The following is a 19,882-nucleotide window of genomic DNA, read 5'->3' on the forward strand; positions in this document are numbered from 1 at the left end:
GGTTTACCAAATGTCAGGGTCTTTGTTGAAGAAAAATCTGAAGTTCAAGTGACTGAGACCAATACCAAGGTCTTCGGGATGTCTGTGAATGACTTAATTGGAAGACTTGACAAGAATCTGTGTTGTCTTGTGTTTCCTGAACCAGATCCATTCACACTGCGTTTGAAATGGGATCTTTTGTGCATCACAATGTTCTTCCAAATGCAAACAAATGCGTTGAAGGGGGGTTGGAATGTCTCCAGTGAAGAGCTGAAGGTGTTCCTCAGACAGGCAACCGGTCAAGGTGGCTCTGCTCACAGTCTGCCCTAACTGACAAAGACCACCAGAAAGTTTGATATGACATCTGGTCATTGTCCCTGATTAGTTTACAATCAACCCCTGGAAGATGCGATATTTTAACTACGCTAGGTCAAAATACCAGAAATCAATCAACAGCATCCTCCTCAGTTTCCTTAATGACTTATACCAGAGCTACAGAAACACCACCTCTGACTGCACAACAGGTTCTTCAAAGATATTTATTCTCCCAGAATGTGCAACGAAAGGGATCTTATCAGAGATGGTCGCCGCGAGAGACTGAGACCTGGATGGTCAGGTAATTCAGCCTTCCTGAATATGAACACACATTATGTTCTGTTTGCTGTTTCTGAGTATTTCTTAGCAGAATTAAGGGAAACATTAATACCTGCACTACAGCAGTTCCTGGAGAACACCAGCAAAGTTATTGAGACTTAGCAAAGATCCATTCTGTCTGGGCTTAGCTGAAATGCTGAGTTGTTTTTTTCTGCACTGGAGCAGCAATACAGGGTTCATATCCAATGTGACATAGTGGCACACAAGCATATAATACCTAACCTCATAGAAAACAGTCATTGTACTTTGAAATCTGATAGTTTTCTGAAATATTTCATTGTAAGAAATGGACAGAAACTGTATTCTGCCGTGGTTCGGTATAATAACCTTTTGGCCCATATACATCTTTCATAAGGTACTACAGCAATTCATTAAAATCAGATCCAAAAGATCTTCCAGGCTGGCCAGATATAAACCTACAGGCCGAAAATCTAGATTTTTACATGATGTTATACGTCCGGTGAAATTTAAAATGATCAAACTAACATCTATCAGAGATAAAACTGAAAATAAAGACACACTGATTTGTTCAGACTTCAGGATTTACCTAGTTATTTTTTGAATTTTGGGAGTTTATATAGCTAGACAAATATGTGAGTTTTGTAGAATGTGTAACCTTAGAAACCTGTATTTTTTTTTGTTTGTTTTACCTCATTTGATGATTGAACGGTGGGGTTGATTACTACTGCCCCCTACTGGCCACAAATAAAACTTAATTCAATACAATATACACAATATATACTGCTCAAAAAAAATAAAGGGAACATTTCACTTTAATTTTGTGTGTGGCTCCAAATCCAGGCCTCCATTGGTTAATAAATTTGATTTCCATTGATGATTTTTGGGTGATTTTGTTGTCAGCACATTCAACTTTGTACAGAACAAAGTATTCAATGAGAATATTTCATTCATTCAGATCTAGGATGTGTTATTTGAGTGTTCCTTTTATTTTTTTGAGCAGTGTAATATGATATAATATAATGTAATAACCTATGTCATTCTTTGATTGATAATGATGTAGTCTTTTATTAATAATGATGTAATAATTTATTAGTTGTTGTTTTTTTGGCTAAATTAGCTGTTCTTGATTTTGTTGATTTTGTTCACTTCTGGTAAAACTATCAGATAGTAAACCTATCTCAGTTAAAGAGATAGTGTTTCATTAATAACATACTTATTCAGTCATAAGACTGAGAATCATGCCACTTTGTTTTTCTTAAGGAATACGAGTGACTTTTTGAGACGATGGCTCCTTTAGTTAACATTATTCTCTCCAGTCAATGAAGTCACTGCAGGCTGCAGGACTCGTTCTCTTTTGGAGAGTAAAAATGTGGAGAAGCGCCTCTTGTAACAACTACAGCTCCCAGCCTGTTGTCTTTGACCTTGCATGCCTAAAGAGTGACATTTTTCCCATGTCACTCTTTAGGAGGAGAGTGTCTGTTTTCAAGTCTTGCCATACAGTAAATTCTGAATTATCTTTAGGTATAGACTGGTACATAAAAATAGCTTAATCTGTTTTTAATCAGCATCTAAAGAAATGCTCAGTATTTCTCCTCATGTTTCACAAGCTTTTTTCATGTAGGCAAAAGAAAGTCAACTTTGTTCTCATCTGACCAGCGTTCTTCTAACCAAAGCGTGTTCTGTCGACTAATGTCTTCCCCTGAGCGGTGGATCTGTGCAGCTCCTCCAGAGTTACCATGGGCCTCTCCCGGTTGTGACGGCTCGTCATAGACCCAACACTGAAACCATGCGTAATATTGTTTTCATCACCGTACAATCCTTTGTAATTGAGGGGGTAGATTTTGGTAAGTAAATTAAGCAATAAAATTAAATAAAAGACCTAAATAAAAGGAATAAATCAGAAACCGAAAACACTTGGATGAAATGTGACTTACAACATCTTAATATAATATAATATAATATAATATAATATAATATAATATAATATAATATAATATAATATAATGATTGGTTGTTGTGTAATGAGTTTCTCCAGTGGATGGTGGGGGTTGGGGGCGGTGTCTGGGAGAGTGAGGAAGTCAGGGAGGGGTGAGACAGAGAGGCGCTGACTGACTGACTGGCCGGGGAGCAGCAGCAGCAGTTCGGCTCGGCTCGGGCAGCAGACGGCGGTCCATATCTACCTATTTTCGGCTCTGCTCTCCCCCCTCCACCTCTCTTTTCTTTCCTTTCTTCCTTTTCTGAAGCCGGTTGAGAAAAAAAATGTCAGCCAGACCGGGATTCTACCGGCAGGAGCTGAACAAGACCGTATGGGAGGTTCCGGAGCGGTACCAGAACCTGACGCCGGTGGGCTCTGGAGCCTACGGCACGGTGTGGTGAGTGTTGGTGTGCGGCGCGGCGCGGCGCGGCGTGGAGGGGCGAGGCTTCGCCGCCACAATGTTTACTGGAAGTCATGCAGCAGACATGAGCTTTGATCTGGACTTTCTGCTTTTATTCCTTTGAATTTTAGGAAAGAGTGAACTATTACTGCTCACAAACAAAGATAAATAGCTGTTAGTGCACGAAGGGGATTTAAAGAATGAAACCGGAGTTCCCTCTTGGTCCCATACATGCCCTGATTCAGCCTCTTATTTTCAGCTGCATCCCTGCAGGTCCCCGCCTGAGCATCACAGCCAGGCTGATACCCAGGAATCCAGCTGCTTGCATCATCATCATCATCATCATTCCCATCATCCCCATCATCATCATCCAGCACTTTCTTTGCTTTGCCACCTGCACACACTCTGTTTCCTGCCCTGTAAAACCGTGCAGCTGCTTCATATTAGGGCAAATACTCCATTAGCTTGTGGTATGTCGTTGCCATGGCAATATGTCACCGTGATACTCCTTGAACTGTGTTCATTAAGCTACACCAGCAGACTACCTAAAGGAAGAAAAGGAGATTTTATGTTTTTGTTTTAAGAATAAAAAACTTTTTTTCTTTTAGAAAGTACACATAAAAAATGATAGAACGCCAAGGTGTGATAAAGCCAGTGGCGTCCCCAGAAATGTTCTATAGGGGTGGCCAGATCCCAGCCAGTAAGGAAATGTGATTATGGGATAAGAAAAAATTTTGAGCTTCACTTTTTATGTAAAAAAAAACAAAAACATTTTGTAAAACGCTGTGAAACCTGTTTGCATGAGAACACAGCAAACCGCAACATTGGCGTACGACTGGACTTTTGTAATTTTCACCGTGAAACATGATGGTGGCAGCAGCATCTTGTTAGGGTGCTTTTCTTCAGCGGCGAGGGAGGAGCTGTTCAGAGCTTATTGGAAGATGGAGGGAGCTAACTACAAGGCTGTCCTGGATAAAAACATGTTAGAGGATAAAAAGTCTTGAAATCCAGGTGGGATTAGGGTTAGGGGTTAGGTCTACTTTAATGTGTCAGAATGGCCCAGTCAACGTTTAGCATTAAGTTTTGGAGATTGACTATCAATGCATGCCACATTTTTCAGATTTTGATTTTTAAAGAAAACACGTATCCATAAAACACATTGAAATCTGTGCTTGTAACGTGAACACTGTGTAATTGTTTAAGCGATATGTGGGCATTAGCTCTTAATTCTCCTCTCTTCTTCTCAAGAAGTGATTCTATCCTATGGACTGAATCAGGTTCACCCTGTCAGTCCCAATTTAAGGCATCTTTTTGTCAAAGAGGTCATGGAGTAGTTTCATTACTGTAACAGGACCTGTGATTCCGCAGTGTGGGATGATGGATTGGGTCACATTACACACAAACTCAGGCTGTTTGGCCACACCTAACGAATCCCGTGGCTGCATGCTAAGACAGCAGCTTTGATCCCAACAGCTCACAAACTGCTAGCATGACTTCACTAAAAATACCGTCTGTCATATCTGATCGTTGGCATGCTTCTCTGTTTGCTTCGTAATTCTGGTGTTTTGCATCTTGCAGCTTTCAGAGTTGTGCTCAGAAATAGCAGCAGATTAAAAATGTATGGCTGGATCACGACTTCTGCTGCAGTTTATCTGTCTCTGGAAGTATTTCTTTCACAGCACAAACTCGTCAAGCATATCTTTGTGTCCTCAAGGTTGCAGTATGAAAGCGGTTTGCTCAACGTGGAGCTGATCTTCTTGGACAAAAATAATATGTTGCCAAAGGCTGTTTAGCATTCAGGGAACATAATCCCAAAATATGTTTTTAGACTAGATACAAATGTGGCCATGTGACCTCTACTGCTGCCCATTGCAAGGGATATAAAGTTTTTTCTTCTCCAGTAATAAAATAGGACGATTGGTTGCAAAGACTGTTTTATTTACCAGCAACAGTAAATATAGTGTAGGAGTAATATAGAATTAACACTGAAAATAATACAGTTTAGTGGTCAGTTCAGCATTTTCAACCATTTTTGTTTTACTGCAGACTCCCAGGCGGTCCTTACTGGAACCAGCAGATCATATTAGATATGTTTGCATATTTCTATATCTAATAGGATGTCATTAGTTTGATTTACACACTTGAATTATAGAAGACGTAATTTGTTTTTATGACTTTATCTTAAGAGTATGACCAATTTGTGTATTTATGTAGCAGCAAAACTCATTCCGATGTGACAAAAGGTTAAACAATAAAAAAGACTCTAGTCTTTATCAGACATCAGGCCAGATGCCATTATAATCTTGAGAAGCTTCTGAATTATTAAAATAAATCTTGCTATTCTCAGATTCACTATCATATGTTTCTGGATTAACATGCCATTTTTTTACCACTTGCAGTTTAGCAATGATAATAATCATAATTGTAATTATTATTGTAAGATTTTAATAGTCATTAACAGTTAAAAAAACAGATCAAACTGTTTTTTTGTTCAATATTCTTTTACTCCATTGTACACTTAAACTTGCATAAATGTACAAGTTTAAATGTATTTTTGTACTTTTAAGAATTGTTTTTCCGTTTCTATTTTTGCTACTCTATTTTGATGATTTATACTTTAGCTTTATCCAAAAAGTTGGCAGCTCTGCTGGTATATGATAGCACAGTGTTTTTCAACCCTGGTCCTCACCGCCCCCTTGCTTTGCATGTTTTAGATGTGCATCTATTCCAGAATGCACATCTGGAATAGATGATTCAAATGATTGCATGTGTAACATGCAATCATTTCAATCAAGTACTGCAGAAGCCTGTTAATCACCCAGAGATACAGGTCAGGTGTGTGGCAGAAGGAAAATACTTAAAACATGCAGGACAGGGGGGCGGTGAGGACCAGGGTTGAGAAACACTGCATTAGCAATTTGTAGCATTTGCTAGCTTGCCATGCTAATATTGTTTTAGCCAACCTCAAACTGCACAATTATATTTTAATCTATTACTTTGAGTTATCTTTTCAAACCAATAACTTAGTAAGATGGTACCCTTTTAAATGTCTTCAGCTTCTTGCATCAATTTATAAGTTCTTTTAGCCATGTGTGGTTCAGGAGTTTAGCTAACTTTTATCCAGTTTTATCCAACTCCTTAAATATGGTAATAATCCAATTAATTGTAATAAATAAAGCTGTTTTCCAATTTTTGTACTTCTTTATGCCTTTGTTTTCAGCAAAGTAATTTGTTTTAGCTAGATTATTCCACCATCCCGCCGCTTTTTGCTAGCTAAAACAGTTTTGCCACCTATGTCGGCCAAATATAGTCAGCTACAATAATGCTTCACATGTTCACATGTTATTTCATTGCTGATAAAACCTAGACATAGCTCTAATTAGGTTAAATGCTACTGGTTTTAGAGTCGTGTCACTTAAATCTCTGGAGTTGAAATACTGTAGATTCTTTCCCACAACTTCCTCTTATTGTGTATATTAGCATGCTTAAAAACATGCTACGTGGAGTTAAAATTAGACAGATCTTATTCAATATCAAGCCCTGTAACATCTTTAAAATATATTTGTCCATTTTGATGTGCTACTGATTGAATTGTGTGTGTGTATACATGTGTGTTTGTGTGTGTGCGTGAGTGTGTGTGTGTGTGTTTTGGGATAAAAAGTGGGGTACATTACTTTAGCTGTAACATTACTATTTCATTGTATTGTTTTCTCCATTTTGAAGGGCCAGCTGACTCTATGGTAAGGAAATATTAATGCTGACCTCAAGGGTCATAAGATTAACCCAATAAATCAGAAATTTGGTCATGCTGTCAGTTTCACTTTTATTTTCAAGTATGTGGTATCTAGAGGGGAAAGTGAGTCTTCACCAGTGTTTGCATAGTTTTCATGAGGAGATTAAGTAATGTTATTGCTTATTATTTGTAATATTTCAGTATATGTCTAAATGCTTTTGCAGTGGATGGAAGCTGTGGTGTAATTGCTGTGGAATTTTCCCACATGTCCAAATAAATATGGGAGAAGCACTATTGTGTTAGGGATATAATTGAACTCTACCCTAGCTGCTTTGCATTTCTAATTTTGATCTCTAGCCTTTGTCGCCAATTTTCTCATGGTAGGGTCTGACCAACACAGGAGGAGGGATGGGAGTTGGGGGTGCAAAACGTAGAAGTGATGGAAGTTAGCATAAGTACTGCTTCTTAAAGGGCACCGTAACATCTCTTATTACTTATCAAAATAAAGTAACAAGGAGTTCAGGAGTAAACTGCTGACCTCAGGTCAAGAATGTGGCTATTTAATAAAACTCGACGAAACGAAAGCTGAAGAATATATTCCCTGTTCTCTGTGAAGAATAAAAGGACAGAATGCAGAATTGGCTGTAGTGATAGTTTAGAAGCACAGAGCCTGAATGCCACAGGAAGTATTGTTATAAATACAAAACACACTTAATAATTAAACATGCGCCATTTCCTGAATTTGGATGAGATGCGAGACAAAAACTTTAAAGAGCTGCAAGCTGTTATGTTGTTTCTAATTCAGCTTTCTTGTCTTTTCAGCTTCATGTCATCAAGCTGTAAACAAACTGAATATTTACTTTTCCTCAGAAGACACTAAGACAGAAAGAGACTGAGTTTGAACCAGAGTAGCTATTAATTAAATATATTGCTTTGTTTATTATGTTTTTGCCACAATTATTGATTAAACATATGCTGAACTGGTTTGAGAAATGAGTTCAGAGTTTTCTGACCCTGTTTGAAGTTTTAATGACATAACTGCAGTAGAGGTTTATTGACAGGTGGACCAGGACCGTGAAGAAGACATAAAAGTTGCAATCATAAAGATAAATGTTTCAAGCTGCTGTTTGGAGAGTGCAGACAATATGAAACCTGTCCAAATATTAATCATCTATGGATATCCATTTGAGCAAACGAGAATATTTAGAGAATGTGACTTTTGTCATACACACTTTGTGCTCAAATTTAGCCTAAGTAAAAGTGTTTAAGGTCAAGCTGGAAGAAGCTTCATTGTAAGGTAACTTTTTATTCACATTTTTATGTGAATAAAAGAATCTTTATAATTCTTTAACCGGGTTGTTGTTTAGATAGAAGGCAATACCCTTTCCATGTTTTTTTTATGTGACATTTTGCATAGGAGGATAAATTATCAATTTTATCAACCACATTTTATCAACCAAATGGAGGATGGACAAAAAAAAAAGACCATTATGAATAAAAGTTAAGACACATATCATGACAGAAATATACCAAGGAAATTTCTGGGATCTTTTAGTGGCTGTTTGTGGCTCTTGGCAGCAGCTTTGTGCTTCTCATACGGCATATGGCTCTCTGCAGCCTTAACCCTCGCAGTGCCAAGCTTTTTTGCACAGAAAGCATCCAGCCTTGAAGCGGCTGGCAACAGAGGCAAGTTGTCCAGGAAACCATTGATGAACTAGCAGCTTTTAACCTGACAGAACGCCATGAAGAAATCTGCATGCGACTCAAACTTATGCCTAATAAAAAAGTCCTGTGAGAAAAAACCTGCATAGACTAGTCCTCCCACAACACTATTTACGACTTGTGATTATACGTATTTTATGGTGTGTTTAAGGCCAACTCAAATTGTCTTTAATGAATTTAAGACATTTTAAGGTCTTAATTTCAGCTACATGAATGTAAGACTTTTTACGGATGTCTAAATGTGGAAAATTTGGTGATATCACCGATTCTAGATAACAGGTCGGCGTTTTGTTCATTTACTGAATGAGCAAACAATAATGCAAATTTCTTCTTTATATATTTAAATCAATCATTTTAACAGATGAGGAGGCCTGGTTAAAAATAGTTCTCTTTGCAGCAGACATTAGTTGCTCCTCCTGCGCCTCCTGTTCCATTTTGAAGTCTGAGGATGTTGAAATGAAGCTGAAACAAAAGAGGAGAACAGAAATCAATGGCTTCTAATAGTGGAGTGGGTGGGGGGGGGGCACTGCATGTGTGTGTGTGCCTGTGTGTGTGTGTTGACAGTGGAGTGCTGAGGCCCTTGTATGGAAGCTGGCAGAGTAAAAAGGTATGTGTGAGTCTGTGAGGCCTGGCTGGTGTCAGATGGAGCAGGCTGGACGTCCCGGCTGGACGTCCCGGCTGGACTCTGTGTGGACATCAGGCTTGGCAGCAGGTGATTCAGGACCACAGTCAGCCGTTTATTCAAACATGTTCACATTACAGACCATCAGGAAATTAAGTTACTGTAGAAAATTACGAGCTGTCTTTTGTTTGCTTTGTTTTGTTTCTTAAGGGAAATCACGTCGCATCTCCCCTGTTGTCTCTGTTTAGTTTTGTTTAGATAATCACATTTCACAAGTTTCACTTCTTCTCTCGCTCTGTTTCCATCCTGCTTCCTGGCGTTTCTCAACCCTCACCCTCCCTTCCTGCCTGCCTGTCTGATGCCTGTATTGACTGAGTCAAAACAAAGCTGGCAGGCTTGAACAGACATCAGCTCAACAATGGCGGCTGCAGCGGGGCTTAGCGGTTGTTACGTGGTTGGACATTTTCAGTTCAATAGAGGAAAATGGGGGGAAAAAAATAAACCAGCAGAACTTGAATAATGTGTTACATCCTCGTTTCCTCTGTTGCGCCGCATCCTCTTTCTCTCCGTGTGCCTTCGCCCGCCTGTCTCCCATTATCCACCTGATCCAGCGCAGACTCATCCAGCTCCAGCTGATTCCAGGTTCACCCATCAGGAACCTCTTTCTACCTCCAAGTGTCAGTGAAAAAGTCTTCATCCCCTTATAGATCTGCTTTGCTTTTCCCTTTTGTCCCACTTTCCACCAGCAGTCATTATGTTTGGGGTGTGATTATTTTTTCACACAGGGCCTGGTTGGTTTGGACAGGTTTCTTGCTGTTTTGCAAACATGACAAGACTCCTGTCATGGGAATGGAGGAGTCTTCATGAGTGTTTATGACTGCTGTCATGAAGTATAATTCTGTAAGTAATGACATTTTTAATGCAAAGTTGCATTAAAAGTGTCAAGTTTGCATCATTCATTAAATAATGGCACTTTTAAGAAAAATTACATGAAAACTTGCATTAAAAGTCCATTAAGTATTTAATCTTTGCATTAAAAGTGTCATTATTTACAGAACGACACTTCATGACAACAGTCATAAACATTCATGAAGACTCCTTCATGTTCATGACAGTTATATTTATGTCACGTCAGTCTCATGCACACCTCTTCAATCAGTGCTACGACTACATTTTTCTGCCACAATAAAAGAAAGGATCATTTGAATAAAGAGCTTCTTGCGTCTGTCTTCCCTCCCAGCTCGGCTTATGACGTGGTCTCCAGGCAGAAGGTGGCGGTGAAGAAACTCTCCAGGCCCTTTCAGTCTCTGATCCACAGCCGCCGCTCGTACCGCGAACTCCGGCTTCTCAAGCACATGAAACATGAGAATGTTAGTGAAAAAAAAAAGAAGAAGAAGAAGAAAATGTTAAAATACCCCGAATAGACAGACCTACGTCTCGGCTTGTGTCTCTGCAGGTCATCGGGCTGCTGGATGTCTTCACGCCGGCAGGGACACTAGAAGACTTCAACGAGCTGTAAATCCGTTTTCACTTGGTATTTCCCACAAGCTGTTCAGGTGGAGCAGCTGTTATGCATGTGGATGGACGTGGGGTTGACCTGAGGGGGATTAAAGGCTTGCAGAGATCTCTAACGGTTGCTATGGCAGCATCACCAAGTCCCCCACCCCTATCCATCTTTGCTTTTTCAGCTACCTGGTGACCAACTTGATGGGCGCAGACCTCAACAACATCGTCAAGTTTCAGAGGCTGTCGGACGAGCATGTGCAGTTCCTAATTTACCAGCTGCTCCGCGGCCTGAAGGTAACCGAGAGCAAAGACGTTTCCTCCACACATCATCAGGAAGCTAACTGGTTGTCCATCAGCAGTGAAGTAGAGACTGAGGTTTCTATGTTGAAAGAAGTTATATTTCTGTTTAGAAGGTAGCGTGAAGGTTAGAGGAACCGAACGAGCCCAGCTGCTCAGACAGGCAGCTGTAGAGAGGCGCTCTATTCAGCCTCAGCCCGTTACCATGGCGAAGACAAAAGCAGTCTGCCTGTAAGGAGAAACTAATGTGGTGAGCTGCTCTCTGACCTCTGCCTCCTTTATGTCCTCTCTCCCGTGCCCTCCTGCCCCACCCCGCCGCCGGCTGAACAGTACATCCATTCAGCTGGACTGATCCACCGGGTGAGTTCCTGCTTCTTGTCCTGGTTTGGTGAGAAACTCAAAAGATAGATGTCTAAATGTAGAACCAGACGCTCGGTCTGCTCTGCTCCGGTGTTTCTGACAAGATTTTATGTGATGGAAACGTATCAGTGAAGTGAGTGAAAACGGTTAGGAGTCACTGAAACCTTCCTTGGTGGTGTCCGAGTAACAGGGGCTGAATGATAATGTGCGATGGATTATTAGGCCAGGCTAAAAAAAAAGTTAATTACAAAACCTAAATCATAATATTAGGAAAATAAAGTCATAATTATACAAGAGTAGTCATAACATAGTGAAAATAAAGTCATAATGTTATTAAAGATATTAGGAGAATTAAGTTATAATATTATGATAATTTGTCCATAAAAAATAATTTCAAATTAAAATGAGGAATGTTGAATATGTGAAGTTATCCTCGGTATCAGTTTTACAGAAAAGGAAACATTTAATCTTTTAACACATTAGCATCAAATTCTTATCAGTAGCAGGACTTTGAAATGATTGTTGAAATGACTGAGTCTGTTTGAAGAAAGAGCCTTGGACTAGACCAGCTGGTCACATCAGATTCTTGTTAACTCTATCAAAAGATTTATTTTTTATTACACTTTTTTCTTTCTCTTAACTTTGAGGCTTTCTTCTGGTAATGTTGAGTCTTTATTCTGCTACATTCTCACAATTAAAATAATAAATGTACAACATTCAAGAAGGGCTGTAAGAACTTCAGTGAATACCTGCATCTATGCACAGGCCAAACTGTCCTGGCATTGTGGGAACCTGCCTAATTAGATATTTAGTTTGTTGTGGTATCCTGGCAACATGCCGGCCTAGATCATCTGCACTGAAATTATCATATCCTCTTTTCTAATCAGTAGCATTTGCTCTATTTATGACACAAGAAATGAGCTCAAGGAGTAAAATTTCCTGTTGCTTTTATTGTCACATCTGTTTGGTTGTGTAATCAGCCCTTATGGGGCCAGGCATGTTACTGCACTCTGTGTTTATTCTCCCTCATGGTTCATGGAAAATGAGCTTCTGAACATATTTTAGATGTTATAATTAAAGTTAAATTTCTTTTTAAAAACTTTTACTTTAACAGTGTTTGGTAATTGTGTTAAACTCGTATTTTACTAAAAGGAAATGTGGTTATAAATATGAATTTATTAATGTCTACTGGCGGCGGTTTGCTCTTTGTAGCTTGGATTTGATCAGGAGTTCAAGTTCCTCCTTTAGTTAGAATCAATCGGTCCAACAGGAACCAAAACTCCCATCGATGGAAAGAAGGTGAAATCTAAAGAAAAAAAAAGGTCATTTAAAGTCAATGTGAAATAGAATCCATAATTCATTAGAAATGCTTAACTCTTTATATGGCGTGTTAGATATACTGGACCTCTGTCTATTCATGCTTCAGTTGTCCAGGATTTGCTGATTAACAAATTTTTCTGTGGAGCGTAACTCCAAATTATTCCTGGAAAATTCGCCTAAACAGTTGAAAGACACATCAACTTTAGAAGCAGAAATACCTATTGGCTGATTTGAAGAATTCAGCCAATCCAAGAGTGCCATGTGTTTTCCTTGCTGCTGATTGGCTGAAACGCCTAGAGAGGCATTAAGGAAACTGGAGATGTTAGCTTCTGCAGTAGCACCAAGGTGGCTAACAAATTATGCATATTAATACATACTAATATCCATTCATATGCATATTAATGCATGTTAAGGTGTATTTGGTGTTTGAACCATTAAAATAAAGAGCTATGCCCGTTTTGGTCTCATGTATTCCTATATATATTATTCAGGGTACACTCTGTATTTAATTTAAATCAGCATCTTCAGCCCATTATGACCTTATTTGTTTTTAATTTACTGATGTTTACTGGTGTTTTAATGTCCCTTTTCAGGACCTCAAGCCAAGTAACGTGGCCGTGAACGAAGACTGTGAGCTCAGGGTAAGATCCACATTCACGTCAACGCTGCAACTTCTACTGGAGCCTCTGTGGACCATAAAGGAAAGCTTCTTCTATTCCCAACAGATTCTTGACTTTGGACTGGCCAGACAGACGGACGATGAGATGACAGGATATGTGGCGACACGTTGGTACCGAGCACCGGAGATCATGCTGAACTGGATGCACTACAACCAGAATGGTGAGCAGCTCTGACACAGCAGACTTTCAGGAAGTGAAGTCTTTGAAGACGGCTTGACTGAAGATCTTTGGTTTCTGTTCCAGTTGATATCTGGTCTGTGGGCTGTATCATGGGAGAATTGCTGAAAGGAAAAGTTTTATTCCCCGGCACTGACTGTATCCTTTACCGTCTTGGCATGAGTCCTCTTTCTACTTCACAGGAACCTCTCTGAGGCTCAGAGATCTCTCACGGATTTGCATTACAATCCTTACTCTTTCAGAAATGGAGCTCTGCTACTACGTGGAATGAATAGCAGCGACAACAAAAGGCTGAATTATCTAGAGTTTCCTATTCAGAGCCAAAGAACTGAGCTAAATTTAATTATATTGTCTGATCTTTGAGTGTTGGGTAACTTGCAATGCCTAAAAAAAAGCTGTCTGCAGAGTTTGTGTCAATATTCTATAAAGACTCAGGCTGCGCCGTGTAAAACTATTTCCTCAAGGAATCACTTAAACAGATCCGTTATGGGAACCCGAGTTCGGCTAAAAGATCTGAAAAAGCAACACATCATCCCACAATCTGATGACGTTCTAGAACAGGAGGTCAAACTAGAACCCAGAACATCCAACATTCACACAGCATGACTTTTAGGCCTGTTTCTGTGCCGACTTTCCATTTCCAACCATTGTAAATATTCCCAGATTATTGGGATGACTCTTAAGATAGTCTTAAGGAATATGCCTGCCATATGCTGTAAGTGCATAGGAGCAAGTCTTTAGTAATTTCATTTTGAATTTTAGGGTCACAACTTTGATTCAAGAACCAATTTTTCTATTCAAAGGTTGGTTAAAATCCTCTTTTTTTTACCTTGATATGTGGAATCATCATTTGAAAACATTTTTTCTGTCTATAAATAAAAGTTGTTTGATCTGAAACCTGTAAGTTGACAGAAAGCAGAAACAGGAAACTCTTTAACTCCTCCTGCCGTTAGATATCGACCAGCTGAAGAGAATCATGGAGGTGGTTGGCACTCCGACACCAGACCTGCTGAAGAAGATCTGCTCCGAACACGTGAGTACGAACCGACCGGGTGCAGACGGGGAAATAAAAACTCTGTGCTGCTATTTTCATCCACAGCAGTGTGATCTGAGTGATCAGACATTCGGTTCACAGAGTCGCTGATTGACCAGTCGGTATGTGGGAGTGCTGAACGCTGCTCTCTGTTTGCAGGCCCAGAAGTACATCCAGTCTCTTCCCTTCATGCCCCAACAAGACATGGAAAAGATCTTCAGGGGAGCAAACCCACTTGGTGATGCACCACAGATTCAATTATCCAACATTCTCAGCTTGTTAGAAAACCATTGAGAGCCTGATCTGATTTTTGTGACACCAGCTGCTCTCCGTACCGTCGGTGAGCCGCGGCCAAACCCTCCTCCACTTACCTTCCTGTTCCTGTCACCCTGGCAGCCATCGACCTGCTGAAGCGCATGCTGGTTCTGGATTGTGATGAGCGGATCTCGGCCAGCGAGGCCCTGGCCCACCCTTACTTCTCGCAGTACCACGACCCAGATGACGAGCCGGAGGCTCCGCCTTACGACCAAACGCTGGAGAGCAAGGACCGGACTCTGGAGGAGTGGAAAGGTGACAGCTTTGTGCTTTTTACAAATTCAGACCTGAAATTAAAATCAGTATTATACAAAATAGCCCATCAAACACATGGAGGTTGCTTTGATTCATTTGTTCATTTTGAGGAATCCTTGAATCTCCCATGGCAACCATTAAGGTGTGCCCTAATGCCTGTTCATGCAATGCACTGCCTCTTTACCCAAAGCTCCACTGTGGAGCTCAGTCCCCAGCCGAGCTCCAGCCCCTCCCCCACACAGTTCCTCTAGACTAGCGGCAGCAGCAATTACCAAACACCTGGTGGAACTGCGGATCTGCTGAGCCGAATGGCTGCAAACAGCATTATTGAGAAGCATTGTAGTGACGAGTGTTGGAAAGGATATAAGCTTCTTAAAGAGACAGACACCAATTTCCAGCAGTCAGATATGATAAATGTGTTTGAAGTTGTTTTTGATATTTTCTTACTTTTCATAACAGCTGAAGGTAACAGTTACTTGAATGTGCTCTAAAATTGTTTCACAGGCGTGGAAAATACATAATATCCCTCCTCTAGCTTTGCAATTTCTTTGCAAATATTTTCACACCCCTTGAAGTTATTCACATTTTGTCATGTTAAGACCACAAACCTCCATCGTGTTTTACTGCGATTTTGTGTGACATAAGAAAACAAAGTAAAAATGATCCAGGCTGTGTTTCATTCAAACAAGCGTTTCTGTTGATTTTCTTCTTCTCCTTGTGACCTGATCTTCATCTGATGTGACTTTGGCGCCACCCTTTGAGTGAGAGTAGCAGTAGTCAGTGGGCAGTATGTCGCACTCTGGCATTTCTGGAGGAGGGCCAAGGAGAAAGTCATGGTTTTAAAGAAAGTTGTTAGATGTCTCAATTGCAGTTTGTGGCTGTAATGTGACAAAACGTTTGACATGCAAACAAAATGACTGCAAAATGCCTGTACCTAAAACCCTCACCATTATTTCCTAACATGTTCTCTCCCCCTCTGCTCCTGTCTGTCTGTAGAGCTGGTGTTCGAAGAGGTGAGCAGCTTTAAGGCGTCGGGCAGCAAGACAGACAGCCTCCAGGTGGAGCAGTAAGGCCCCCTCTGCTCCACCGCCACCCAGACCAACAACCACACACTCACTGGATGCAAAACAGACCGTGGAGAAAAGCAACATTAATTGTGTTTGATTGTTTTTGACGTGAAAAGGGCAACGGCGGTCTCCATGGGGACCAGACGCACAAACATTCCGGCGGCAGGGATCGTGATTGGGATGGTGTTAACAAGGACATCTCTGCAGCAGAAAGCCGCTTCCTGTTACATTTTTGCTGACGGATGGTGAAATGAGGAACCGTTTGGGTGCCGGAAGGATTGGTCGGGGGAGGAACTTTGGGTTGCAGATTTGTGCGTACAGGCTGAGAGAACAGTAAAGACAAAGGTATAAATACGCACACTAGGATTTCCAAAGCAACGTCAGGGACATATCACCCATCAGTTCCATGAACCTAGTGCTTTCATTTATGGGATTCATCTTTAACCTTCTGGAGTCCCTTGGTTTGGTACTCCACCGAATACGTTTAGAAAATGACAGAGACATTTCATGAATCAACCATTTTTTAAAAATATTATTGCCATTTATAACTTCAATTCTCATCATGTAATAACAGTTATAAAGGTTTGGGAATTTTAACCCTTTAAATGTCTATTTTAGTGATTAAATATCTAAATTTTTTAAGGAAAAAAAACCCCACACAGTCGTATTTTTCCCCCAAATCTGTTTATGAAATTGATCAATTTACTCAACAAGAAAATTATGAAAGAATTTCAACACCAGGGAGAATAAAAACTAAACTCCAACTACACTCAGATTTCATTGGCAGTGTGTTCTAAACATGGCGTTCGAATGGTAGTCAATGGCAACACAGATATTAGAAGGAACCCAGTTTGTGATATTTGATTTATCAAAAACTTTAAAGGTAAGGTGATAAAGATTTCACCTGGTCATGTGTAACACAGGCTGCGGGTTTTCCTAAACAAAATAATAATAAAAAAAAAGCCCACAAAGAACAAGCAGAGGGACCCAGAAGGTTAAAGGTTAAAGGTCGCCTGCGTTACACTGAAGCATGATTTATTCTCATTTTACAGTCGTGTCTTATAACCGGTACTGTATTGTAATCTCTCTATGTTTATAATGCACAATAGCAGAATTTTCAACTTGTTCAGTCAAACAAACTACTGCTTCGTCTCTCCTGCCTATTTACACCTGAACACCAACTGTGCTGTTATTAGCAAGGTAATGAATATATGCCAAAGCTGGAAGAGTGTGACGGCGCTGCAGGTGTGTGTTTACTCTGGAACCTCGCTCTCATACACGTCCTGCTGGCGGCTGATTGTTGGTCACCTGTTAGCTTTGGCTGCTCTGCTATCATTGCTGCCCGTTTGTGAGTTTACATTGATTAATGTTAAATTCTGCAAACAGCCTCAGTCCGTATCTATCCAATAAAGTACAGGAGTCTCATATAATGTGGGGATCAATCAAACAACGCAACGTTCTGGCTGTTTATGGCCACCATAAAGCTCTGTTTGTGCTCTCCAGGTCTAAAAGAAGGTCTTAAAAGAAAATAGAGGGTCAGGGTCAAAGCATTGTCGACTTTGTTTAGATCCGTTTCTGTCTTTCATCCTTAGCGCAATATTTTTGCCCGACATCATCTGATGCAAACCCTCAATTGAAATGCATGAGACGCGTGTATTCGGTGCATGTGCACATTGTCACAGCCCGTCGTCCGTGTCTTGCTGCACACTGGAGTTTTGTTTGGACCATTTGTTCACAAAAACAAATGGCTACACTGCAATACGTGAGGTTTCTAAAGCAGGTGGAAGATTACAATATTTTAGGGCCCTTCTAGAGTTTGCTAGAGATGGGCTAGTGTGAGATTCACCCTCTTCTACATCATAAACATCATAAAAATACCACAGTGTCTCTCTGTTTAAAATGTTCAATATATAAACAATGATATTTAGTAAGGATTGAAACAATATGGAAACGTCCTATAATAGTGCGACGCATCACATTCACTGTCACATAACCAAACAGATCCCACATGACCAACCTCCTGCTTCTGAAACACAAACAAGACGGAAATAAAATCAGTCATTAATATCAACCCAGTTTCACTCATCAGATCATGTTAAAAATGACCAACATCAGCATATAAACCGATATATATTGTGGATTCCTAAAATTTTGTCACCAGAAATAAAAATTCATATCATTATCTAGTTGTTACATGTCAGCTATCAAAATACAATTGAAATACTACAAACAAAATAACACGGCATATTGATTATTACAGTAGTATAATACAGCATATACTTATTATTTTTGGTAAACATGTTTTACCAAAAAACATGTTTACCAATAGTCTGCAGACTATTTTCAAAATGTAGAACAAATATGTGGTAAATGAATCAGATGAGTCAGATGGCCAGCCGGACATCCTGCTTGTAAATTTATGACTATTGTTTAAAATAGTCCTAAAAAGAGTGATGTCTGGTGCTGCCTTGCTTTCCACTCTGCATACTTTTCTCTTCTAGTCTTTTGCACCTTTTTATTAATAGGAAAAAAGTTTGTTTGGTATTTAAAAAAAACAGGTTTACACCAGAATGTTGAGAGATCTACAGCCGCTTGTGTAATTCTAAATCATGTTAAAAAAATCACTGTAGTTTAACAGCATGCCTGTACTACCCCAACTATCAACAACTGTAAGTATTTCCAAATTGCCAAATGTGTTTTTTCTTGTAAAGTACAGTAGTTTTATTTCAGCCAGCTGACCGAGCTGACTGAAATAACACCACATCTGAATAAAACACCATCTTTTCATATCATTATAAAAAACTTTAAATCAGAATGGGAGAAACTTTTAGCAGCTTGAAAATGAAATATTTGATATACCTTGATACCAGTAACTGGCCCATGCCTAGAACAAATCTATGTTCATTAAAATTTTTGTTAATTGTATTTCTTAGTTTAGACCAAGCTTGGCTAAGATTTTTACAGAAGCTAATGCTAATGAGTTTGCTTAAAAGACCCCGATCACAATGTCCCAACAGGCTAGCTAAAATGCTAACATTTTTCTAGTGTTAACTTTGCTAGCTCATTGGGTTTAAATCTGTTGTACTGTAACTAGAAGCATTACAGTTTTAGAATTTCAGGCATTTCTGTAATCTAGGGTAATCTGTAATTTACCATTTTGTTTTTTATCCAAATGCACAAAATCAAACTGTGCTTTTGGCTAAATTCACTGACCCAGTATCATTTACATATTGCTAAATTAGCAGCACAAAGAGCTTATGTTTACAAGTACAGTCCAATTTTTTTTTTTTAATGTTTTTTCTTATTATTATTTCTTTTGCTTTCATGTAGCATTTTCAGCAAGTTGTCCATTAACACCGGATGAAAAATATTGAGACTTTTGTCCTAGTAAATCGAAACGATGTCCGTCTGAGCACTAAAAGTCTGAATGTTTAAACATGATGTGTTTATGTTAATGTATCTGTGGTGGACTTGAATAACAGCTACATACTGAATGTATATGTTTACTGTACGTAGGTTTGTTAAAACTTAGTGGTGACTTTGAATACATGTTGGCATGTGATTCAGTTGTTTGGATTTCAGATCACTGCAAGGAATGTCAGCTCTTTTATCAACAGATAGTTATGGAAGTTTAAGCTTCAACAGAATAAATACTAATGTTTCTTTTGTTTTGTTTTTTTGCACCAAATATTTTCAGTGATTTTTATGTATTCTGGCTGTATTAATAAAGAAAATGTATTCTTAAAAGTCCAGATTTAAATTTCTTGTTGGTCAATGTAAGTTAAAGTTTCAGGAAAGTTTGTTACAGTGGGAAACCTTTTATAAA

The 19,882-nt window shown here is 39.4% G+C and overlaps 1 protein-coding gene across 2 annotated transcripts; it reads left to right on the forward strand.

The window, feature by feature from the left end:
- Nucleotides 1-2,701: 2,701 nt before the first annotated feature.
- On the forward strand, nt 2,702-19,803 carry mapk11 (mitogen-activated protein kinase 11). 2 transcript variants are annotated; one of them, XM_088003370.1, is made up of 12 exons: nt 2,706-2,966; nt 10,287-10,416; nt 10,503-10,561; nt 10,735-10,846; nt 11,180-11,209; nt 13,123-13,170; nt 13,255-13,369; nt 13,453-13,524; nt 14,340-14,419; nt 14,579-14,657; nt 14,816-14,989; nt 15,986-19,803. In XM_088003370.1, exons 1-12 carry the CDS (start codon nt 2,854-2,856, stop codon nt 16,057-16,059), a joined length of 1,086 nt encoding a protein of 361 aa, XP_087859496.1. In that variant the 5' UTR covers nt 2,706-2,853; the 3' UTR covers nt 16,060-19,803. The 2 variants fall into 2 exon arrangements, with proteins under 2 accessions (XP_087859495.1, XP_087859496.1); XM_088003369.1 differs by having other exon boundaries at nt 2,702-2,966; nt 13,123-13,369.
- Nucleotides 19,804-19,882: the final 79 nt, after the last annotated feature.

This window comes from Poecilia mexicana, unplaced genomic scaffold (genome assembly GCF_051168715.1).
Source record: "Poecilia mexicana isolate PSO_F unplaced genomic scaffold, ASM5116871v1 scaffold_23, whole genome shotgun sequence".
Classification (NCBI taxonomy): Eukaryota; Metazoa; Chordata; class Actinopteri; order Cyprinodontiformes; family Poeciliidae; genus Poecilia; species Poecilia mexicana.

Excerpts from the sequence above, each read along its gene's own strand:
- mapk11 (XM_088003369.1), top strand. The coding sequence starts at position 2,854 with ATGTCAGCCAGACCGGGATTCTACCGGCAGGAGCTGAACAAGACCGTA. Across the intron at positions 10,417-10,502 it reads AGCACATGAAACATGAGAAT|GTCATCGGGCTGCTGGATGT; the intron begins GTTAGTGAAAAA and ends GTGTCTCTGCAG. Across the intron at positions 14,420-14,578 it reads AGAAGATCTGCTCCGAACAC|GCCCAGAAGTACATCCAGTC; the intron begins GTGAGTACGAAC and ends CTCTGTTTGCAG.